This window comes from Caenorhabditis remanei, chromosome X, assembly GCF_010183535.1.
Source record: "Caenorhabditis remanei strain PX506 chromosome X, whole genome shotgun sequence".
Classification (NCBI taxonomy): Eukaryota; Metazoa; Nematoda; class Chromadorea; order Rhabditida; family Rhabditidae; genus Caenorhabditis; species Caenorhabditis remanei.
Window position 1 is genome coordinate 3,186,795 of NC_071333.1, and position 24,992 is coordinate 3,211,786.

Consider the following 24,992-nt stretch of genomic DNA (forward strand, 5'->3'; position numbering starts at 1 on the left):
CTTTTTTAAATTCACTGTTATCCTATTTCGTTCTCCCAACTCCTGTTGTCTCTATTGTAACTAACTTTTTCCTTCTGAAGTCAGAAATAATATTATATTGCTAAAACTTGTTTTGCTTTAATTTTATTAAAAGCAGTAAAATCTTCGTGGTTTGAAACTTGAGTATCGGAAACAAATTCAAATCAAAAATAGTCTCAAGGTTTTGTGCTCATGACGTTGTCTGACCACTCGATTTTTATAAAGATACGTCACATAAAGCAGTGGTCTCCCGGGATTTCAAGTACTCATAGTTTTCGAGTATGTTCAAATTTGAATCACACGTTTTTTCCTCCGATGTCTAAACGGTGACTCTTCTATTAGAACATTTTATTTACATGTTTTCTTTATTTCAAAACCTCTAGGCGCTGACTGGGGAATGGTCAGGGCTGACTTTGGAGTTCAGCAACAAAAGCTAGCAGAATATAGACAATCGAATTCAGTTGAGAAATCAGTTTTCAAAAACTGCTGAGAGCGGTCCAGAATCCGGATATTTTTTTCTGAATCTGGATATTTTTTTCAGACAAGAATATCCGGATTCTGTGGCCCTCAGCAGTTTTTGAAAACTGATTTTGCATTGTAGTCACAAATTTATTTATTTATTTATTCAGGTTAGAAAATTATCAAAATACACGGCAAGAGGCTAAGAATAAGTCCCTCACGAGACCATTGCAAGGGAGGGTGGGTTGAGGTGAATAATGCGGGAAATAATAAGAAAGACCGGTAAGAGGGGAATGGCACAGTAAAAAAAATAGGTATACTAACATAGAGGACATTTAAATCAAGAAGGAAAGAATGCCAGGAAGGGCGGTTTTAGAAATAAAAGGTAAGCTCTAATAGCGGGTAATACTAGACATGATTAGGGTACGGAATTCAGCAGGGGGGAAAAAATAAGAGGTTTGGGCGGTTATGGCGTTCCAAAAGGGAACGGTGTGGGAAAAAAGTCAGAACAATTAGGTTTAATACAAACTAAATTCATGGGGCGACGGGTGGAAGAAGAGAACCGGACGTACGAATCTAGGTTTGGGTAGTATGAGGTACCGCTTAGAAATTTATACAGGAGAAGGAGTTGGGCTTTGAGTCTACGATGACGCATAGAGAAGAGATTAAGTTGGGCTAGGCGATCGGAATAGGAGGAATAAGTTAGATTGCAGCGCTGACAGATTTTCCTGGTGAAGAATCTTAGAGGAGTTTTTCAGGCATTTGAAAAATCTCTAAAGCAGACTATCCCCACCAATTAGTAAAATTGGGGTAATTCACTGTAATCTGAAAAATTGAAAAAACATATTTTTCTAATGAAAACAACAAATGGATGGTTGAGAAGAGAGATTTGAAGGTGAAACTCTTGTCAGGGATGTGACATAGCGGATATAGGTCATACACAAATAAGTAATTTCAGCCACTACCTCTGCCGCCCAACCATCTCCACAAGTTGTTCAAGATGATCGAGAGTTTGCCCATAATTGGAGCTGAAAAATATGGTAAACATTTGTTTTTTGGATTTTTTTGAAGCGAATAATTTATTATGTAATTTCACGTTCTTTTTTGAATGCAGCTTGTCAAAACGCTTCAAATAAGTATAATTATGACTAGGTTTTATGCTTTTTGGGTCTCATCGCTAAAACTACCGGGGTATTGTAGATCTTGTTGCGAGACTCAAATTGCACAGAGTCTACTCTTGTGAGCATTTTTCTAAATGATCATATTGTGCAGAGTTCAAAAATGTCAGAAAATTCTCGGAAAAATTAGGTTGCTGCTGAAAAATATGGCAAAACCTAGTTTTTGGATTTTTTTCGGAGCGAATGAATGTTTGTTTATGCATTTTCCAATATTAAAAACCACTGTACACATCAATCGTTTCACAATTCGGACCCTTTTTTATGAATGTCATACACTGACAACCACAAACACAACTGACCTTTTCTACGCGCCTCTCTTTCCACCGATTGAATGAAAGTAGTGAGACGACAGAGAAGACGCGGCGTCCAAATAAATATTGAAAAAGTGTGTGTATCGGAGAGGGAGTTAGAGAAGCAGAAAAGTGTGTTCGGTCTTCGAGCGCTTCCTTTCCTTTTTATTTCATATGTTACATTACGATTGACACCTTACTGAATAGGAGTCTTGTTATATTTATGATTTTTATTAAATTCTAATGTGTTTCTATTATTCTGCTTGTGTGCTGGTACTACGGTCTGAATAAGGTGAGCTGCTCGTTAATTTATTAGATACAACATAACAGCACAACAATCAATATGTGGAATAGTGTTTTGAGTGCATAGAAACTAGGGATACTTCATTAAAAATTTACATCGATTATAAAATTTTGTTCACTTCTGCTATGGCAGTCTGTTAAGAATGTTTCCAAGTTTTCGGGTTCTTTTCAATCTAAACTGAACATTCGAAATTGTTTTTACATACATTAAAAAAATTGTTTTTCATACATTTTTTAGCGACTCAAAAATTTGGCCCCTGATACTTTCGAGTCCGTAGGTTCCGAATCTGAAGTAAAATTCCACTAAATCCTTTTGTGAGCGGAGTTATGAATCATCAAACTTTTCCTATTGTAAAGCTTTTTTTGCGTAGTGGTTTCTTTTTGAAAAAAACACTTTGCTTTTCAGGAGGAAATACTGTAAAGGAAATGGAGAAGAAGATAAGAAAACTAGAGAAGGAACTCGCCGACTACGAGTTTCCCTATGATGCATTGGAGAAGGATGCTAATGGAGTGATTAGTAATTGGGACATCGACTTCAAAAAAAAAGGTCTCCGAAAAAACAGCAGCAATAAAGAAAGTCAAAGATCTGAAGAAGCAAGTAAAGAAAATGGAAGATGAGAAGAAGAAGCTAGAAGAAGAGATTGAGAATCTGAGACAAAAGTGGAAGATTGTGAAATCCAGGCTGAACAAGATCGTGAGTAGAGTTATGTTGAAGCATTCGAAATTAGAAAAAAAACCTTATTAACAGGTCACAGAATAACTCGTCTCGTGGATGAGAACAGAGCCTTGGACAAAATGTTAAATTAGAAAAATGAAGGTAGTTTGAAGGCTTTAGTTACATTTTTTGAATCAATTTTCTTTTTCAGCGGCTCAACAACAATATCAAAAAATAAATCGACTGGAAGAACGCTGCACTTAACTGGAACAGGAGCAAGGTAATTATAGCTTCAAGTTCTAACATTTTCTTAAGTTTTTTTCAGAGAAATCAATACGTGAAACCAATAAAAAAGTGACCGAACCTGAAATTGAAAAATGGTAACCGAGAAGGAGAAGAATTCGCAAAGTAAGTTTGATATTTTGTGGTATGGGATACACAGTTTGATTTAAAAATAGTAGAATAGAGTAGAACGGTTAATTGAATCACTAACTTGAATTGTTCTGAGTACACAAAATGATATGGAGCAACATAAAGCATTTTTTCAGATCAACGAAACAATTTGCTACAAGCGCAAAATATCGATGTTTCTGCAAGGAATGATGAACAAGAGAGTGAGAAGTCGAAACTCCAAAACTCTGCTCAAGGTTAGTTCAATGTTATGAGTAAATAAAAAAGAAAACACTGCCAACACCGCTCGCGTAAGCCTAGAATAACAGTTTTCTCTTTCTTGTGGGCGCGGTTTCGCTTTTTTCTAAACCATTGTCCTGATTTATATGTAACAGCGTGGAACCCTGTCACACAGTAAATTTAATGGCGAGATTGTTCCAGTTCAATATTTCAGCTTGTTATAAGCTTCATATTTTCCTCAATCCACAAAACTAGAAAAAAAGACTAATTGTGTCAGCTCAAAAGTTTCTGATTATTACGTTTTTCAGCTCTCGGACTCCATTCATTTTGAGAATGGGCATCAGAAGACGCAAGAAGAGGAGAGTGCACGATTGAATGCCGAAGCAGCAGCTAAAGCAAAGAAGGCAGAATAAGTCTTTCTAGTCATGGATAATTATAATATTATCAAAGAATTGTTACATTTTATTGAAACTTATTGAATGAACCGGTGATCTCGTTTGAATTCTAACTGGGGCCATCTGTTGAACCATCTGACTAGGAATCTCCCAGGTGTTGATACTACAGTGCTCCACATAATGATACGCCACCCTTCAAAATTTTGAAAATCTCGAAAATGAGGAATGATGAAATCTTGCCCATAACCGTATTGAAAACTCTTTATAAGTAACATTTATTAGTTTCATAACAAAAACAAACTTGATATAACTAATTGAGAAAATTCCAATTTTTCAATATTTTCGTTTTTTCCTGTCCACAAAATGATACGCCACTTTTCATTTTTTGCATTATATCTTGATTTTTCTTTGAATTCTTCAGATTGAAACTGTGTTTTCTGCTAGTTTATTGGTTTTCACACTGATGGGTTCCTGAAAATTGCCGGCCGATAATGAAAAATGCCAAATGGACACTCAAAATGCAGGAAATTCCTCATTCAGTCAAATTTCAAACGAAACAACCTGTCCGGGAGGTACATTCTGTCCATAGGTTGTGATTCCAGTAGATTATGGGGCGAAAATTATTTTGGAAGGACATCCACTCTTTCGGACCGACACAAACGCAGAACCATGCAGTTTGCTAAAAATTTAAGATCCACATGCTCCTAAAATGAATGTCGAAATCAACTTTCCCGTGTCTGCAGACACTGTTTATCGAGTTTTATTGAAAAAGTAAACTGGGAAACTCAGAGAAATGTAAAACGCATCGGATGTTACGGAGATTTATCGTGAAAACCTCGAAACATTTGCCAAAACCCTACAGAAAGATGCTCAAGTTGAGTGATGGTTACGGTAACTCCTTCTTGAACTGGAAACCGGCTTATTCTTTTTGCAATCATTTTGGTAATCACGGCATTTAACTGTGCTCTCATAATTAAATGTGTTCTTGTCGCCAAAATAATTTTAAAGCCGGTTTACAGGTCAAAAACAGACACGGGAAAGTTGATTTCGACATTCATTTTAGGAGCATGTGGATCTTAAATTTTTAGCAAACTGCATGGTTCTGCGTTTGTGTCGGTCCGAAAGAGTGGATGTCCTTCCGAAATAATCTTCGCCCCATAATTAACTGAAATCACAACCTATGGACAGAGTGAACCTCCCGAACAGGTTGTTTCGTTTGAAATTTGACTGAATGAGGAATTTCGTGCATTTTGAGTGTCCATTTGGCATTTTTCATTATCGGCCGGCAATTTTCAGGAACCCATCAGTGTGAAAACCAATAAACTAGCAGGAAACACAATTTCAATCTGAAGAATTCAAAGAAAAATAAAGATATAATGCAAAAAATGAAAAGTGGCGTATCATTTTGTGGATTGGAAAAAACGAAAATATTGAAAAATTGGAATTTTCTCAATTAGTTATATCAAGTTTGTTTTTGTTATGAAACTAATAAATGTTACTTATAAAGAGTTTTCAATACGGTTATGGACGAATTTTCATCATTTCTCATTTTTGAGATTTTCAAAATTTTGAAGGGTGGCGTATCATTATGTGGAGCACTGTACATGGCGTTCAAGCCGGGAAAAAACTGGTAATTTCTAAAAACGTAGACTCAGAAATTAAGACCACTTAATGGTGGAATTCAAAGCCCTGAAAAACTCGGTATGGTTTCACGATGTGTGAATAGAATGCTTTTTCAGATTTTGAACCAATACCCGCTGAAAAACATGTTCAGGCAATCAAATCACATCCCTGACTGTGACAGAACACCGTAATCCGGTACCCAGGTTTTTCCCGATTCCAATTTTCGGGTGCCCGATTTGTAATTTACACGTACTAAACAAGGCAAGATATATTTCAAAAAATGCATCATGTAGTTCTACGATCACTATGGCAACACTGTTTCAAAAATACTGCGTTTCATACTGATGACTGAAAATTTACGCAGAAACTCGATAATTTGAGCAAAAAAAAAAAACGAATAGAGCCAACAAAAAAGAAATCCGCTAAGAAATGGTCTTGAGGGAGTAAACCAGCGTGTGGTTTGAACTTGCCGCCGAGGATGTTACCGCCTGCGCCATACGGGCGGTCGGCGCGCCCTCGCTCTTTGCCTATATGAATCTTCTGTTTTCCTGATCAGGCAGCGCTAAATTCGTACTGTACCGGTTTTCCCATAACCGCTCTTTGACAAATATTTTCGTTCCTCGATTTGAGTATAGACTTTTATTCATATTGGTGAAGCTTGAGACATTTAATTTTTTGAGTTCTCACCTCCTTTAATATTAGAAAAATGAAATTGTCACTGACAATAACAGCACAAAGTTGATATACAAGCTCTTTTAGAGCTGATAAATGTTTATTCAACTTTTTGTTTCTTGGGATCAAAACTAAAAAGTGATTTTGGTCGAGTTATGTATTTTTTTCTCCGCACACATATTTCCCTCAACACACTAATTTTGTCCTATCATCTCTTTGAAAGAAGAAGAAAGAGTGTTTAGAGATCTCTTTGTTCGGCGGAGAACATCTGATTAGTCCGAAGCTAGACTAATTTTTTAGTGTACAGTTCTATATGTGTACATTAGGAAAGAATTAAATCCACAGCAAATATCTCCTCAACACAGAAAAATATGTTTTTTTAGATTCTCGGTTACTATAGTTGAAACTCAAAAAGTAGAAGTCTACGTTCCTCAATAAGTTTTTTAGATCTGATCAAATTTTAAGACATCTGGACGCCCTCTACACACAGATTAACACCTCCTCTCCTTTTTATTCTTCCAAAGAGATGAGAGGGAAAAATGTTTGCAAAGGAGAAAGAAAGAAGGTGTCTATCTGTGTGTTGGTTTGTCCAAAATTCTCGATTAAGACTGAAGGTTACTGTACCTGTAAGTGAGATCTATCGACCACATAACTTTTTAGTTTTGATCCTGTGGTTCTTTAAAAACAGTTATAGACTATTTTAGGTGTTCCCACTGAGACTGTCGACCAACCGCGAGAGCAAAAATATATGAAAAAGGCCAACGGAAGCCGAATTTTGAATTTTGTTAAACTTTGTCGTTTTTGAAACAAATTTATATAATCTGACAACCAGGGTTTGATCCCCACTAATGACAAAACGTTTCTAACTTCTGTTTTTGAATTTTCGGTACTAATCTGGCATCGACCGCTACTGGTACCTAAATGTTCTTGTTTTCTGGATTACAGGTTTTTTAAACTCTCACCGACTACCCCCGTCTCTTTGTGTGTGTGTGTATGTGTGTGTGTAGAATAAAATGAGAATGTTAGAAGAGAAACGCGTCGGTCGGCCTGTGGTCTACCTACGCCCCGCGGGACCGATGGCAGTTGATATTCTCAATCAAGAGATAGAACACAAGAAAAAGGAGACAGAGAGGTGACATTCGTATTTACGCCGAGTTTTTGTTCGTTAGGGCTGTACGAGAGACTATAGATATAGAAGAGAAATGAGACAGATAAGATAAACGACCTTCCCACAACACAAAGACACAGAGACACAGAGACACCCCCAACCCCAAGCGTCTACTCTTCCCATTCTCCATCAGTATGCATTGAGATAGCCTACTGAATGGCTTGTCGAACAATCGTCTCTTTATTTTATTAAATACTAATATTCATTGATTTTCTTCGATTTTTTCAAAGTTAAGGAGGATTCTGAAGGTAAGGAATGATATTTTTAACATAAAAACACCAAAAAACGATAAATTTTACCTGATTTTCCCGAATCGTTTCAAACTGGGAATTTTGTGTTTGCAAGAAAAAATATTATTAAAAAAGTGGGACCACTTTGAGCTGGCCGACTTTTATGAAACCTAGATATTATCGAAATAAAAAAGTTCCAACATTTTTTACCGACGCGTGTTTGCGGACTCAGTTCAATATTATTAAATTTTGCACTAAGTCCGCAAACACGCGTCGGTAAAAAATGTTGGAACTTTTTTTTCGCGACAATAGATTGATTGGAAATTTCCCTTAGATGATGCCCAAACTTTTCTTTTTTTGAAAAAATTGATTTTGACGTCTTCTGGAGACGATGACGATTTCAACAGTAAATAGCGTTGAGAAAAGAATTAGGGTGTGTCACGACAGGGTGGTAGAAAGCTCAAAATATTAACCTGATACTAGTGACTCGGTGTTTTTTTACTGCACTCTCGAGAGAGGCCGGTCGCGCGATGTATAGTGTAATGGTGTACATAGATCGCTGTCTCGCATCAAACTTGTCACGGGCCGGGCAGGGCCGGGGCCAAAATCAGGAAAAATCTTGGCCCGCTCGGCCCATTTTGAAACATTTTTTCAAAACATTTTGTGTTTTTGAACTTTTTTTGAAAATTTTTGGAAATTTTTTGAACTTTTTTGAAAAAAGTATAGTTTTCGAATAAATATTTAAAATGAAATCAAAATGTGAATATGTATGATAATTTAAACATTTTTACTCTTTTTTTCGAAAAATTTCAACAAAAAAAATTGGTAAAAATGGGTACCCATTTTTGAATCCGGGCCGACCGGGCGGGGCCGGGCCAAGAGAAATTTTGGCCCGACCCGGCCCGGACAAGAAAAATCTCGGTTCGTCCCGGCCCGGTCAAGAAAAATCTCGGTTCGGCCCGGCCCGAACCGGCCTTATTTTTAACAAGTCTGCTCTCGCATACAAGGAGAGTTCGTTCCCGCTATGTCGGGACTTTTTTTGGTTTTCTTGTTTCGATAAGAACATGGTCTGCCAGTATAAGAAAATGAACAACAATCTTCTTCTGTTACTTAGCTGAAAATGTGTTTCTGGGCGAGTGACATGCCATTCAACCTATTTTTGTATTATACTTGATAACATTTTTTACGGACACTTCTAAGAGAGATATGGCCCCTCATTAGAGAAAATTGAAATTTAACAACAGAAAAAATATATGTTTCAGCTCTCCGTCAAGAGACTAGAGATGAATTTGAAGAAGAAGAAGATTTCACCTCGATGGATTATAAACCGGTAAAAATTGGTAAGAAATTAAAGTCAGGATTCTCTTAGAACTTGTAACTTCAGATCCTAATTCCCATTTCTTCCTCGAAACGGAACCGACAAGGAGTATCTGAAGGGGGATCGATTCGTCCGGATAAATCTCCCGGAGGGCGTCGAAGTTGGAAAAAATATTTTTTGTCGAGTCGTCGAGTTCTCCAGCTGATCAACAATCCGACGGAGCGTCAACATCTGCTGGAAAGGTTAGTTTTGTCTTCTATTAACCGTTAGGCTCTCAAATTTGACATTAAAGATTTTAAAAAAAATTTTGATGTTTCCAGGCCACACTCCAGCAGAAGGGAGCTTAGAAGCCACCAAGTCTGGCCACAATGCCAAAATCCCGAGCAAATGCGATCAAGCGTCAATGTTCTGAGGTAATTAGATTTTAGATTTGGAAATTGAACTTTTTGAACGAAAAAACTGGAAAAAATAACTCAAAACAAGGCAAAATAATGATTTTTAGAATGAAATCGCTCTAAAATCACACTTTTGCAGCAAAAAACTCTAAAAAAAACGAATAATTTGTTTTTCAATGTGAATTCCGCCGACTTGTGCTGAAAACACAAGTTTTGAGCGGGAAGTATTATTTTTCAAGTTAAAAACTTAATGTTTGAATCAAAAAAACAATAAAAATAGCCTTAGCCTTAGAGCAGTTTAATTTACTGCCGTTCTCAAAAACCTACTGAACAAATAGCCAGGTCCTTTACTAAATTGTTGCCAAATATCTGAGCTACGGGTGCTTTTCAAAATCTTTTCGAAACAAATGACACCCTAAAGAAACTAACATATTTCAGAGCTCTTCCCACCCCTCCACCTCCTCTCAACGCTCCATACCAAAAAAATTTTTTCTTTCTGAGCCAGTCAGAAATTGGTGGAACAAAAAGTTGCAAAAGGAAAGAATAAATTAAAGTAAACTATATCTGATATTTCCATGTTTTTCTTGTTATTTTTTCAATAATACATTTGCATTTCATATTCAGAATGTTTTCTTGTTCTTGCTTTCCTCCGCGAGAGTTACTGCTTCATCTTACTTGTTGGAAATTGCTTAATCTTCTAGCTAGATCATTTTCAGCTAAAACTTTTTTCAGAACTCCTCGCTTTCGCCGCCTTATCGCCTTTCAAAAAGAAGATTATAGCCCTTGAAAAGTGGCAAGACAAAATCAAAATGTTATTCCTTATGTAAATAAATGGTTATTTATACTCCACTCTCTTGCCATTTAACGATTGGCGATCAGGGTCAATGGACCACCGAGGAAGGCTGGAATACTCTAAATCGGATTTGGTCGGTGCGCAGGGAGAGAAGTGGAGCCACATTTGGATACCCCGATTCAGTAGGACGTGATGTTGGCATCGTTCTGTTGTTAAAGAGCCGTCGAAGAGTTTGAGAGCATTGGGCTCGAGATCAGATGATCCCCTTGAATCCGATCGGAGATGCAGCAGAGTGAGGAAGAGTAGAGGATGTCGTGAGGAAGACATTGATGCTGTGGGATACCCCAAAGGGGTGTGGATCGTGCTGGAAACCACCGTGGAGGTGTGTTGTTAGACGTGCTGAACTGAAGATCGTGTGTCGTCGATGGACCGTAGAAGGACAGCGATCGGGACAGATGTCCAGGAGGGAAGAGAAAGAAAAGCTGTGGAGTCTGAGCAGCGGCTGCCATGGAAGAATCAGGATTCAGAAGACAGTAGACAAATGTCTGTTGAAAATCGCGGCCGGCCGTGAAGGGTGGGGTTCGACCCCCACTCGTGGCAAAACTTTTTTGTTTTTTGTTTTTGACTGTTTGGTAGACAAAGAACCACCAATAGTTAAAGACGCGGTTGGCAAAGCCAGCTTAAACGCAGGGAGAAAGATTTCAAATTGAGCATGAAGAATGAAATTTTGAAGAAAGGAAACCTACAAGACTCTAAGGAGATCTGCAATGGAATGCGAAAGACAAAAGTCAACCAGATCAATGTTCACAGAATACCATCAAGGATACGACCAGAACTGAAAATCCAAACTGAAGAGAGAGAGTTAAGCCACGGATAGTCAGAAAAACGGATTCAATGTTTCCAGAACCAATCGCTCTTGTGAAAAAGGACGACAAGCTGAGATACAGGATGACACTCGATTTCAAAGCTCTGAATGCTCCACCATCACCAATACACAACACAATCTTCAACTCCCAAGGAAGGTCGAATCTTTCAACAACCTTCGATTTCCATCAAGGTCTTCATCAAATAACTGCTGCACCACAACATCGTCCAAAAGAAAATTTTTAAGATGGAAACCACTGAACTACCCAAAGAAAATTCAAGTTCGATGTTATGGAAAACAAGCATTCCACTACAAGAGATAATGGAAAAACACATCGAGTGTACGAAGTTTCGGGTAGCAAAGATCTCAGTAGAAAAAAGAAAAAAGGAGCAAAACAACTGTAAAACAAAGTGAAGCACTCGGATAAAGAAGGAAAACAGATCGAATAAATCCTGTCAAGAAGAAAAAGGAAGAAGTTTTCAGAAGAAGCAGAAGAAAACAATGAATAGCAGTTCGGAAAAGATCAAGAAGAATATCACAAATGAAAACCGAAGAAGACAAATGGGAAAAAAGAAAGAAATATGGAAATGCGGAAAAGTGATTTTGAAGAGCGAAAAGAAGAAGAAGTGGAAAACCCCCTAAATCTAGCACGAGGGACGGTGCTAACTTTTGAAGGGGTGGGATGTTATGCGTTCAAGGGTATAAACAGAAAACAGCTCCAGCTGTTAAGTGCAACACCTGAGGAAAAAGAGATAAGAGATAGAAAAAGAAGAAACGCGAATCAGTATTGCCTCCGGCAAGCCACCTGGCTGGTCGCAGAGAGAACACCTCCTCAGCCTTTTCGACTTTCTTTCTTTTAGTTTTCTTTTATATTTAATCCACGAACGAACGAAATAACATAATTATGTAATATTTATCCCATAGTTAGATCACCCACACTTACTAACCTTTTACCAATAAACTTACTAACCTTTTACCAATAAACTTACTAACCTTTTACCAATAAACTCAATTATTCTAAATGTGTCCTGTTGTGAATGTATAAAAAAGAAACTGCCTCCTAGACCCCGCCAGAGGTCTAGCCCGCAGTAAAAGACAGACCAAACCAACCAAGGGACATGTAACACTACCCTAGTTGTCAGCAACCTCTGGGAATGTTAGTTGGCCATTTGCACTAAAACCAATGGATCGTCATCTTTCGTAATTACTCAATCACTCAAGATCATGGGAGAGCTTGTAAACCGTCTGTGGTGAAATAAACGCATCAATCACAAACAAATGACTCATGAAAGAAAAAGGAGTCACCGGACAACTAAATAGGGAATAATTTCAAATAATACATGATAACAAGGCTGTCGCACAACCGGCCGCGAATAGACCAAATGGACTGATTTTTTGTACATCGACTAATCTTCTAATCCTCCACACGGTCGCATGAAAAAGCGAAACTTTTTCAAGACTGGGAACGCCGATATATATGCCTACGGTTTTTTGACCCCAGCACAATTTTGTGAATGAATTTACTTTGTTTGTTAATTTTTGTAAATTCAATTTTTGGTAGTTTCTGCAACGCTGAGACAGTGCATTACCGTGATGTTACATCTCGACATTCTGTCCAAGAGACAATACGTAATGTCGAGTAACGTTGCAATTACAATTAATCTGTTTGCGTTCGTCTGTCCTCCATACATCTGTTGCGTGTTTTAGGTAGGCAGTCAATAGTTGGTCTAACACCTATTTTTCTTAGTCTTCTCTATTCTATATTGTTTTCCACTGGTCCATCTTGTGCGATAACGATGAACACTTTTCCTGTTCTCGATCTATCATCGCGAGCTATCATTCATATCATGAAGTCTATGGATTATGCGGAAATGTGAGTTTGTCTTTCAACTAATATGTACGTGCATAACAATTTCAATTTTTCAGCTTAAATATCTCATTCTTGTCCGAAAGAGCAAGACATGTAGTTGAATCTTTAAATTTAAAGATGTCTTCTATTTATTCTTCTGTGTGTGTAACCGATACTGTGAGCATTTCCATGTCTGTTGGTGAAGAAAACATGCGATGGCATTTCGAAGATGAGAAACTAGATAAAAATTCGATTGTTTTTCCATTTCCTCAAAAAAACGTGCGCCTTCTAATTTTCAGAAGAGAGGTTTGGAGAGTGGTGTGGTACATGAAAGGTTTTAGTCTCAAAGATTGGATTGCTCACTTTATGCCTATTTTCCACTTCGAAGAATTTTACTATTTGAAATTCGCGACTCATTCCCAAATGTATGATATTGAAGAAATTAAAACCACAATTACCAATTTCAACATACTCTTTCTTTACGAGAATGGAAGTTCTAATGATTATTATGATCTGATTTTACAACGTTTTAATTCTTCCAAGTCTTTAATTTTGCATCCAGGTGTTTACAAATTTTTGGAGAATCGAAATCATATTTTGATTCAAAACTATGATTATTTGCTAATCGAAATAGAAAATGTTTCTCCGTATGCCATCACACTGAATGATATTCTGCTTGTTAATAGTAAGAATATCGGAATAGAAATGACGGGAATGACGGAAAAAACAATTAATATGTTCATCAAACACTGGAAAAAAGGCTCGAATCCGCGTATGGAAACGCTGGAGATTAGTAACACGGACGACGTCGAATTTGACAAAGCAATCACTCTGAAAGGAATAAAATGTGTGGAAGTACCAAAGAATGCAAAAAGGAAGTTTAAAACAACTAACGGAACAGATTTGGAAATTGAAGGCGGGGTCGACATTTTTAGACTTGATGGGACTAAAGCTACTATTCTCTTTCAATCTACTGATGAGTTGATTAATTTTTCATTTTCCATTTACGTTTGGCACCCACATTGTATTGGAAACTGAATCAAGTAGACGGTATTGTACTTTAATTTGGCGACTCTTTTACATTATTGGTCTGATTTATGTTTAAAGTCATTTTCTCTGTATTTTTCAATTATTTATGAACCCGTCTCTGTTCCATTATGTTTTCCGTATTCTTTTTCACAAATTGGAATCGGTATTGTGTCAGCTTGTTTGAAAAATAATTGGAGACTTAGAAAATAAATTGCGTTTTGTTATGTTTTGAATAGTGCATAAACATTATGAACAGCTCATAATTTGTATGAAAACATGATGGAATGTCTTATCACCGAAACTTCATACGAAACGACTACAACTATTGTGTAAAGCTCTGATTCGTTTCAAAAACAGCGAAAGAATCAGAATAGAATTAACGAACTTAACCGAATAGATTTCCTGTTATGTTCATTTGGCGATGTTTGGTCTAATGCATTTGGCGCTGATTCTATCACGGTGTCTTGTCGTGAACGACTAGTATTTATTTATTTTTTCATTAGACTATATAGTGAAAATTCACTAAGGAACGCTGTCTTTGTATTTCTCCCGTAAAACTCCATTTTCAAAGTTAAACGTGGGGGGATACTGTAATGACAAATATGAAAGAAGTAAAAAGAATAAAGAAAAATTGAAAAAAGAAAAAAACGAATAAAGAAAGATGAGAAAATAGAAAAAAACCGAAAAATTTTTTTGACAAAGCTTCAAAACAAAGTTCCATTTGAAAAAAAATCATAACTTCACAGGAAGAAAAACTCGATAGGAGCAAGGAAAAGTTGCATTCATAACCAATGTGTAGTTATTCTAGATTTTGATCGGACAACATCAAAAAAATCAAGCAATACCTTTTTATTCTGGTCAGTTCTGTGAGTGGGTTTCCTGGTGGGTGGAGCTAATATTTGGTCCCTCACTTTTCCTGCGAACATAACATGATGACAAACTCAATCGTTTGCGGGAAGTTGAACGATTGAATGCTTCCTCGCCTCCGGTGGATGGTCTCTCCAATAAGTGGGCGGAGCTAATGTTTGGTCCTTCTTTTTCTTGCGGACAGTATGAACAAAGAAAATTGTGAGTAATACTATGGGATTTCCTAGAAAACAAGATGATTGAAAAGTGAGAGTTTCAAAGAAAAAGTGGGTGGAGACAACAAGGTCCATTTTCGATATTTCTTCCAGCGGTTCAAGACACACTCTCTGTGAAACTCGAGCATGGCGATGTACAGAAAAAATTCAAACCGGGTTTTATGGGTTGGTATTATGCATAGTAGGTACCCAGACAACTAATAACACACTGGTCTATGACCCTGTTCATTTTCTTTGTCTAGCGTTCAGCAACAGCGTCGTCTAATTGTTGCAATGACACCGAGAGTTGTTTTCTGAAATTATATACAAACTATAGACTTGAATTTGATTATAAACAAAATTCACTTTTTGCAACGACACTTCGTTATTCCGCTCTCACGCTTTGTTTAGCAAAATATGTTTTCATAATTTTTTCTTGGTCCAAACTCTTGTTTTATTCATTTTTCTCGACTTTTTTGATACTTTCTCTAATTTTTTGATATGATTCACGAGTAGGAAATTTTCTTTATCAATTTTTCATAAATTTAACGTGATTTCCGCCTTTTTCTTTCGATTTTCTATATTTTTGATAGGTTTTTGTTTTCTACCTCCGTGGGTGATCAACTCACATTTTTCTCCTCTTTCTCGCGTTTTTTTACCAATAATTCTACTGAATTTATCAAAAATTACAGTTTCAATCTCGATAACTAAAATATTTTTTATTTTTTATTTTTTGCAACGAAACTCCAATATTCCGCTATTAATTTTTTGTTTTTTCTCTTACTTTTCCAGTAGTATTTGTGTGTCAAGGATTTTACCAAATTATTTTGCACCATTTTGAGGCGATTTTAGGTTTTGTACACGAAATTTTATTATTTTCTATCGAATTTTCAGTTTTTCGATAATTTTTTGCCGCCGGTGCTCTGTTCATATATTTTTTCTTTTTATTGCGTGCGCTTTTCTGACTTTTTGAGATTCTGACTCGCGTCCATTTTCTATCTCTCTCGAGCGGTTATTAGTTGAAAAACATTTGTTCGACACTTTGTTATAGTTTCGACACTTTGTTATCAGCCAAATACCACCAAATGGCAAGAAATCTCCTTCAGAAACATAATCGGTGCTCAAAAATCTTCTTTCATGTCTTCTGCTCTAATTTTTGCGTGCAGTATTTCCACTTGAGTCATTATCGATTTTTTGTCGGAAATGATGATTTTTGTCCTGAACCGCCTGAGAGTGAAAAATGTGTCTGCTGTCTTTTTTACGCAAAAAATGCATTCTAGGGGTATTCCGTTCTGTTCAATCCGAGACTATCGTCTTTTTTCTTTTTCATTGTAATTGAAAACTAATACCTACTAATAACTTTTTCTAGTTCGCCACAATGACCAACTGGATCGACTGCACGAACCCAATAGACATCGCAATAATCGATGAGGATCTCATAAGTGTGTTAACAAAGGAGTCTTTGACCTTGTACTCTACACAATTTTCGAATGCTTTGAAGTCGCACAAAATGAGCAAAGCTGAGAACATTTTTGCCGACTCGAAATGTGAGTTTGAAGAATATTTTTGGAAATGAAACTACACGTTATTCTCGAAAAAATCCGTCTATTTTGGGAATTATTGGAATTATTTTCTCACCCGAAAATGTAATTGCGGTAGGGTGGTGTAGGATGAAAGTAGGAAAGAAAAAACAGCGGATGAAATATCAGATGATTTATTAACGAAAAACACTGGATTTTGAGATGAATTGTATTTCAATCGTTGCGTTTCTGCCAGAGAGTTTTTTTTTGAAAATCCTCGTCAAAACATTTTTAACAGTATATCTATTTTTCAGGTGTTTACATTACTGGAAAATCTCCTGAAATCCATACAATCGACATCGAAACATCAACAATGCGATCAAAAGCAGTTCAGTGTTGTGACGCATACACTCAAGGTGAGCTGGCATCAAAAATTCTAAAAACTTTGTTAGAGATCTTGTCAGTTACTGATTTTTGTGTTTCGCTTGTAGTCAATAATCAAATGGCATTTTTAGACCACTCCGGATACCATCGTCTCCAACTTCCAATCAGCAGAAATTATGACTACTCAAAATTTTCAAAATGGGTTCCGTAATCAAGCAGGGACACGCAGTCGATTTGTCATATTGCATAACATCCTCGAACGGACAAGGACATTTGTGGACGTGGAAAACCACTTGAAAAGTATCGATTTTTGAAACATAATTTAAACTTGGATTTGATTGTTATAGGTGGCAATACAGTCGCAAGGAATGGCTTCTGGGCCTGATAAAAGGAAATGGTCCACAAACCATATTCGCTCTCCACGGACAGCATCATAATTCAAAAGTGAGTTTTTTCACCCATAATTTGTTATTTTGTTGTTTTTTTAGTTGACGCTCACTGATGTAAACCACTTATCCGAATATCAATTGAAATCGTTCCATCGATACGGCGTTAAGGACTCAAAACAAGCACTCTTCGATGTTTTAGACGGAAAAGTTCTTGCAACTGCTTGTAATTCTGGTATCCCAATGCAATCGTTTGAGTTCCTGTAAGTGTCAAACAAAGCAAGTAGGGCACCTCATTATGCTTTTTTAGTGTTTCAAATTTCAAAGAGCATTCGCGAAAGCTTTTGGAGAACATCCGCTCCGCCAAAGCTCGATGGCAAAAGAACAAAGATCAAAAAGAAGAAGAGAAAGTAAAGAGTCGTTGGGAGGAAAATGCGAAAAAAAATGTGGGCGTGAATGCCTTTGATACGAAGTTCACAGAACACGATTTCACAATGGACGGTGTCATCGGAGCAGGACAGTTCGGTTTGGTTTTCAAAGCGAAATCAAAGAGAACTGGTGAAGCAGTCGCAATAAAGGTAAAAAAAAACACCACTAGAAAAATAATACTTTTCACTTTCAGGTGATTGTCAATCGTCGAGACATAAAAGCATTGTGAAGCTTTACACTTCCTTCAAAACGAAGTATGCTATCTTTTTCGTCTTAGAATTGTTGACTGACACGCTTCATTCCTTCATGAAAACCAAAAAAAGAAATGTTTTTTTCCGTAAATGAAATCGCCCGTATGACACAAGATGTATCAAAAGTTCTTGTCTACTTTCATAGGAGAGGCGTCATTCACCGAGACCTCAAGCCACAGAACATTCTTCACTCAAACGAAAACGTCTTCAAGATATCTGACTTTGGCACCGCGACTTCCGATTGAACGCAAATGAACTTATGACGATGAGTTCGCTTGGTTTATGGTCGTTCTACGATGTCCGAGGATCACTTGTGAAACCTTTCAAAAGTTTCAAAATGGGTAAACCTGTGAAACAAGGGCATGCTGTTGATCTATCATATTGCATAACTTCTTGCAACGGACAAAAACATTTGTGGACGTGGAACGAGAAAGGGAAACCAGTTGACATGTATCGATTTTTTAAATTTAATTTAAAGTTTAATTTTATTTTTATAGGTGGAATTACAGTGACAAAGAATGGTTCCTGGGCCTGATCAAGAAAAATAATTCAGAAACAATATTCGCTTTCCACGGACAGCACCATAACTCTAAAGTGAGTTTTTACACGCAAAAGTTGTTATCTTGTTTTTTTTAAGTTGACGATAACTGATGTGAACCATCTATCCGAATATGAATCAAAATCGTTTCATCGATACGACGTGAAAGACTCAAAACAAACATTGTTTGATGTGTTAGGATGGAAAAGTTCTTGCAACTGCATGTAATGCTTGAATCCAAATGCAATCGTCTGAGTTTCAGTAAGTGTCACAAAGCAAGGCAATTAGGGCACCTCATCATGCTTTTTTAGTGTTCCAAATTCCGAGGAGCATTCACGAAAGCTTTCGGAGAACATTCGCTCAGCCGAAGCTCGATGGCAAAAGAACAAAGATCAAAAAGAAGAAGAGAAAGTTAAAAATCGTTGGGAGGACAATGCAAAAAAAATGTGGGCGTGAATGCCTTTGATACAAAGTTCACAGAACACGATTTCACAATGAGCGATGCTTGGAAGCGGACAGTTTGGATCTGTTCTCGAAGGAAAGTCTAAGAGAACTGGAAAAGCCAATAAAGGTAAAAAAAAACACCACTAGAAAAATAATAGTGTTTTACTTTCAGGTTCTTGTTAATCATACTTCTATCTACGCCGAAAATTTTATTGTTGAAATAGAAGTGGATATTCAGAGAGAGTTAAAACATGCGAATATTGTGAAGATGTACACCGCGTTCAAATCAAAGTATGCTATCTTTTTCGTGTTGGAGTTGATGGCTGGTACTCTTCATTCAATTTTGGAAAATGAAGTGACAAAAATTCTACCAGAGACGAAAATAGCGTGTATGACACAAGATGTATCAAAAGCTCTGGTCTACTGTCATAGGAGAGGTATCATTCACTGAGACCTCAAGCCACAGAACATTCTCCACTGAAACGAAAACGTCTTCAAGATATTTGACTTTGGCACCGCGACTGATGAACGGTAAGTGACTTTTTGAATGATTTTTTAAACATGCTCGATTTCAGATATAACACATTCTGCGGAACTCCCGACTAAATGACACCAGAAGTGCTTTGCCGGAAAAAACAAAGCACTTCGGTCGATTGTTTCGCATTGGGACTCATTGTTCATCTGTGCAACGAAGGACGCCTGCCATTCCTACTTGCAGACGGCAAAGGGTGCGACGAGATGAAGAAAAGTGCAAATACGAGCCGCCAGCTGACATGAATCTAAAGATTCAAGAAATAACAAGAAACTTGATAAAGCGAGAAGCAAAAGATCGATGGACAGCGGAACAAGTGAGTTTCCAATGAAAGGTCCGAAAAATATCAATTATCTAGGTGATCACCAGCCAACTCGTTCGTGACTATCAACATCAGATGCAGGACGACATTTTCAAACAAGAGATTGCAGATTTGTGAATACAACCAACTCTTTCCCACTCTGTATGATGTCCCCTATTCTAGTTAATCTATCATATCTTTGTCTAACTAAGAGTCCCCGCTCCTTTTCCTGTTTTGTACGTCTTCGTCTCATAGGGGTCTTGCCCACACAGTCCGTCACTTTCAACCTTAGAGAGAGAAAGAGTCACCTCTTCTCTCCAATTCCCTCTACCGTCCTCTTTGCACCTATATATTTCATACTCTTTTCCATCACCAAATAGTTATATTCGAACTATTTATTGTTGTCACCTGCAAGTCGTGAAAACTCGTTCGTGACTATGAACCGACTCCTTCCCACTCTCTTGGCTCTTTCTCACACCTTATTCTAATATATTGCCTCATTTGCCCCTTACACTTCACGGTTACTCAAATGTATTTATTGTTCATGTCAGGATATTTTCAAACAATAATTCAGTAAAGCATACAATATGTTAAAAAGAGTACAATCTTTTAGAAAAGCGAACAACCTTCTAGAAATGCGTGCAATTTTATAGAAATCCCTATTACCTTCCAGAAATCAGTATAACCTTTCGGAATGCGTGCAGTCTTCTAAAAATGCGTGCAATCTTCTAGAAATGCGTCCAACTTTTTGTAGAAATGCGTGCATTTCTTTAAAAATTTTATTTAGCCACAAAATAGTACCCTTTGGGAACGCGTCGGTCGGCCCGTTGTCGACTCCCTGCGGGACCAATGCCAGTTAATTTTCCCAATAGAGAGAGAGAGAACACAGGAAAATTTAGACAGAGAGGTGACACACGCATTTACTCCGAGTTTTTGCTTGTTAGATCTGCACGAGAGACTATAGACATAGAAGAGAAATGAGACAGATAAGATAAACGACCTTCCCACAGCACAAAGACACAAAGGCACAGAGACACACCCAACCCCAAGCGTCTTCTCTCTCTCGTTTCCCATTTTCCATCAGTATGTATTGAGATAGCCTACTGAATGGCTTGTCGACCAATCGTCTCTCTATTTTTATTAAATACTAATATTTATTGATTTTCTTCGATATTTTTATGGTTTCGGAGGATTCTGAAGGTAAGGAATGAAATTTTCAACAGAAAAATATTTAAATAACAATAAAATTCACCTTATTTACCTGAATAGTTTCGAACTGGAAATTTCGTATTTGCAAGAAAAAGCTGAACTGAGTTTATCATGGAATGATAGAGCGACAACATACTTTAGTTAGTCGTCTGCATCCAATCTAATAATTTCTTGCAGGGTCGCAGGCTCTTCTATGTGGCTCCTCCCACAGAGAGAAATCTGGAGATCTACAAAAAGTATGAAGGAAGCGACCGCCCGGAGAAATGGATTGTGGAGAAGCTGTTCGAGGAGCTCCAGCGAGTTGAGATCAAGAAAGGATACACGGCTTTCATCCCCGTTGGATACATCCACGCCGTCTACACACCAGAAGATTCGATCGTCTTCGGAGGAAACTTCCTCATGGATGGACACATCGATCGTCATTTTGAGTGAGTTTTAATTCAATTTGCCAGAAACCTGAGACAAATCCACAAAACTTTGAAGCAAATTCTTACAGGATGACGGCAGTCGAGGAGAAAGCCCTGGAATGTAGCCACATCGAAGTCGACAACACGTTCCCAAACTTCGAAAATGTCATGTGGCGGTATACCGATAAAGTGGTGAACGAAAGACTTCAAAGTGAGTATTTCAGTAGTTTTGATATCTTGACATAACGTACTTCAGAGCCAAATCCTCATTGGAAAGATGCAATCGCCCCTCCACTCCTTCGCGAGAATCTCGACGTGACAAAGAAGCCGAACAGGAAGCTTGGAACCAAAATATGGTATTCAAAAGAGGAGAAAGCGAGCAGGAAGCTTAGAAATACAATTTTCTTGCCAAACTTTTTACGTTTCCATAATTTTTGTTAATAAATTATCAATTTTCTTCAGATTAATAATGTTTTAAGAACGATGTAAATGATTTGATAGTGCTGTTCGATTAGTCAGACCGGAATACCACAAAAATCAGACACTTCCGAATATTAGTTTCATTCTTTTCGCAGTTTCTAATAACTAATTCCATATCGCCTAATAGGATAGAGCGCGTCTGCTGTTTTTCAGAAATTCAGTCTGTTTTAGGCTACCATGTATGATTGCATTAGTTTTCTTGCCGGTATAGCAAAGAGAACAACTTGATGAAACTCTCCCCTTACCCTTGTGTGTATGTCTGTGTTGTGTGTGTGTAGAATAGAAGGAGAATGTTAGTAGGGAAACGCTTGTTGTTTACGCCCAGCGGGATGACAATTCATCTTCTCAATCGAGAGATACAACCCGAGGAAAAAGAGAAATAAACAGGTGACACTCGTATTTACACAGAGTAATCATTAGTTAAGACTGATGTGAGTGTTTTTACGACAGATTATCCATGTTTGACTGACTAGGGAAGGATCCCGAGTCAAGATGGGGTTACAGGTCGAGATATATATCACTAGAACCAAAATTTTGCGCTGATTTTAAATTTGTATCTTAATTTTGCTAAACGATCTCGTAAAAAAAGTTATTCGCGTTTTTGTGGCTTCTCAGTGCAAAAATGAGCATTTTCAAAACTCCCAAAATTAACATTTTTCTTGTTATTTTCAAATTTTTTTGTTTTGTACGTATGACTACGGATATGTAAAGATGGGTTTGGCATAGTTTGATTTCGGAATTTATTTTCAGAAAAATTTTTGTGGAGTTTGTTAAATTTTCAAAAATGACCCATCTACAAAAAATTTGTTTGTCAAAAAAAATTTTGTTTTTTTAAGTTCCAACACAAACAATACAATTTGCATAATTGGAACTGCACGTGCAAAACAAAAAAATTTGAAAAAAATCAAGAAAAATGTTAATTTTGGGAGTTTTGAAAATGCTCATTTTTGCACTGAGAAGCCACGGCTCCGCGACAATTCACAACTACGACATTCCACAACTGCGACATTTCGCAACTCACGTAGGTTTCGCATTTGCGACACTTCGCAACCGCGACATTTCGCCACTAGCCATTTCGCAACTGCGACGTTTCGCAACTACGACATTTCGCAACCACGACGTTTCGCAACTACACCGCATTTGCATATTTGAGTCAGTTGAAAATGTTGAGTCTACCGAAGAGTCTGGGAACATATTTGAAAACAATTAAATAGAAGAAAAAGTCATCTGACCCATTTTCTGGCAAAACTAGGTTAAACTAATGCTAGTTCTATGGTGGCGAAACGCCATAGTTGGGAAATGTCGCAGTTGCGAAACGTCGTAGTTGCGGAACCTACGTGAGTTGCGAAATGTCGCAGTTGCGGAATGTCGCGGTTGTGAATTGCCGCGGAGCCGAAGCCACAAAAACGCGAATAACTTTTTTTACGAGATCGTTTAGCAAATTTGGAATACAGATTTAAAATCAGCCCAAAATTTCGGTTCTAGTGATATATATCTCGACCTGTAACTCCATCTTGACTCGGGATCCTTCCCTAGTGAGTAGTTAAGTACATACTCAAATGTGAAAAATTGACGTGCTATGATCCACAAATGGTCCACAAACAAAAGCGTAAAAAAAGAGAAAGGGAATTCATCTTGAAAATATAATCAGAAATGTTATTTGCCTTACGGTTTTTATTGAGATATATAATTATAACAACATTGGCCGTATTTGGTAGAAAATTTCCAACTTTGAAAGACTGTCACGGTATCACTAATTGTTCCACTATTCTGCTCTTAAAGACAGCTGTGCTCGGTTTAACCGGAAACACCAATTCTGATAAAGAATTCCAACAACGGAGAACTCTATTAGAGAGTATTTGAGAAGATAATTTATTCGAGTTCGTAGTTAGAGATTTGAGATAATATCTATGCCGCCGTAGTCTTGAATGATTTAAAAATTCGAATATAGGATCATCAATAATAATTTCCTTGGTAACCATCAGTTTATAGGCGAAGATTAGATCAATACATAGTCTTCGATGTTCCAATGATTTTAGATCAGTGATTATACTCATTTGGAGCTGAATTCAAAAAAAACCTTTGAAATAAATAAGCATTCATACGCTTTGCGAAAATCTTTATAAATATTTCGTGTGGTAAATTTCAGCGGCAATCTGATTTTTTTAAATACTTATCCACATTTTTGAAATCTGCACTTTTTTGAAATCAGCGCTATATGTAAACTCTAGGTTCTGTGCAATACAAGTATCGCGACAAAAACCACAGTACCTCGCTAGTTTTTGCGAAGAGATCCAAAAAGCATGAAACCTAGTCATGATCATACTCTTTCAAACCGTCTTGACGAGCTTAAACTAAAAAAAAACAATGACAACAGAAAAAAGTTTATTCGCTTTGAAAAAATGCAAAAAACAGTGTTATGCAATATGTTTCAGTCAACCTCATTTTTCCCAAAATTTATTAACATTTAGAAATTCTTACAAGGAGACAGGTGGAATGGGAGGGTGTCGGGTTTTGAGATGAAAAGATGGGAATGGATCGAAAAACGCGCGTCCAGTCTCTGGGAAGTTAATTGTTTCTTTTTTTGAAATTTTTTGACTTTTTGGAGAGAATGAATGTGAATGAATTTTCTCAAGTTGGTTGAATATTGGAAAAGTGGAAAAACGTTTTTGAAAAAATTTGCGGGAGAAGATAAATGGCATCGGTGTGAAGTCCATACTTGTCATTTGACGGGGCGGCCCGGCGGGTTGACCGGCCCAGGCCGGGCCGGGCCGGTGAAAATTTGGAAATTGGCCCGGCCCGGCCCGGCCCGTGACAAGTATGGTAATGTCATATTTGACAAATTATAACTTTTGCTGTTATCGGTTGCCGAATTCGTGGCGGGGAGTCTTAGAGGCGCATCTAATTTTATGGGAATTTCGCGGAATGGGCTCATAGGGTCAAATTTCGTGTTTTTAAGCTTTGGAGGTCTGAAAACAACTGCCAATCATGTTTCCCGGAGAATATTTTGAACAAATTAGATGCGCCTTTAACACCTCCACGAAAACATGTTTCATTCAATATTTTTGCTTTCACTTCCCTGGTAATTATGCCAGTGTATCTCTGTCAGTGTATCTTTGTCAGTATAGCATTTTTTTCAGAGTTCGCGGCACCCTATCACTCCAAAATCTACTTTTGATG

The 24,992-nt window shown here is 37.3% G+C and overlaps 4 protein-coding genes across 4 annotated transcripts; all 4 read left to right on the plus strand.

Annotated features, from left to right (window-relative positions):
• Positions 1-2,674: 2,674 nt before the first annotated feature.
• GCK72_022610 (uncharacterized protein) lies at positions 2,675-3,946 on the plus strand (the record flags this gene model as incomplete). Its single annotated transcript, XM_053734935.1, has 4 exons — positions 2,675-2,765; positions 2,812-2,942; positions 3,452-3,550; positions 3,842-3,946. 4 exons carry the CDS (start codon positions 2,675-2,677, stop codon positions 3,944-3,946), a joined length of 426 nt encoding a protein of 141 aa, XP_053578501.1.
• Positions 3,947-8,936: 4,990 nt separating this feature from the next.
• GCK72_022611 (uncharacterized protein) lies at positions 8,937-9,356 on the plus strand (the record flags this gene model as incomplete). Its single annotated transcript, XM_053734936.1, has 3 exons — positions 8,937-8,951; positions 9,006-9,181; positions 9,260-9,356. The coding sequence occupies 3 exons, from the start codon at positions 8,937-8,939 to the stop codon at positions 9,354-9,356; spliced, it is 288 nt and encodes a 95-aa protein (XP_053578502.1).
• Positions 9,357-16,309: 6,953 nt separating this feature from the next.
• Positions 16,310-17,879, plus strand: GCK72_022612 (uncharacterized protein; the record flags this gene model as incomplete). Its single annotated transcript, XM_053734937.1, has 6 exons — positions 16,310-16,478; positions 16,766-16,910; positions 17,183-17,279; positions 17,324-17,484; positions 17,532-17,799; positions 17,844-17,879. The coding sequence occupies 6 exons, from the start codon at positions 16,310-16,312 to the stop codon at positions 17,877-17,879; spliced, it is 876 nt and encodes a 291-aa protein (XP_053578503.1).
• A 281-nt stretch (positions 17,880-18,160) lies between these two features.
• GCK72_022613 (uncharacterized protein) lies at positions 18,161-21,773 on the plus strand (the record flags this gene model as incomplete). Its single annotated transcript, XM_053734938.1, has 8 exons — positions 18,161-18,351; positions 18,399-18,495; positions 18,539-18,633; positions 18,920-19,010; positions 19,056-19,286; positions 21,103-21,353; positions 21,422-21,543; positions 21,589-21,773. 8 exons carry the CDS (start codon positions 18,161-18,163, stop codon positions 21,771-21,773), a joined length of 1,263 nt encoding a protein of 420 aa, XP_053578504.1.
• Between the last annotated feature and the right edge of the window lie 3,219 nt (positions 21,774-24,992).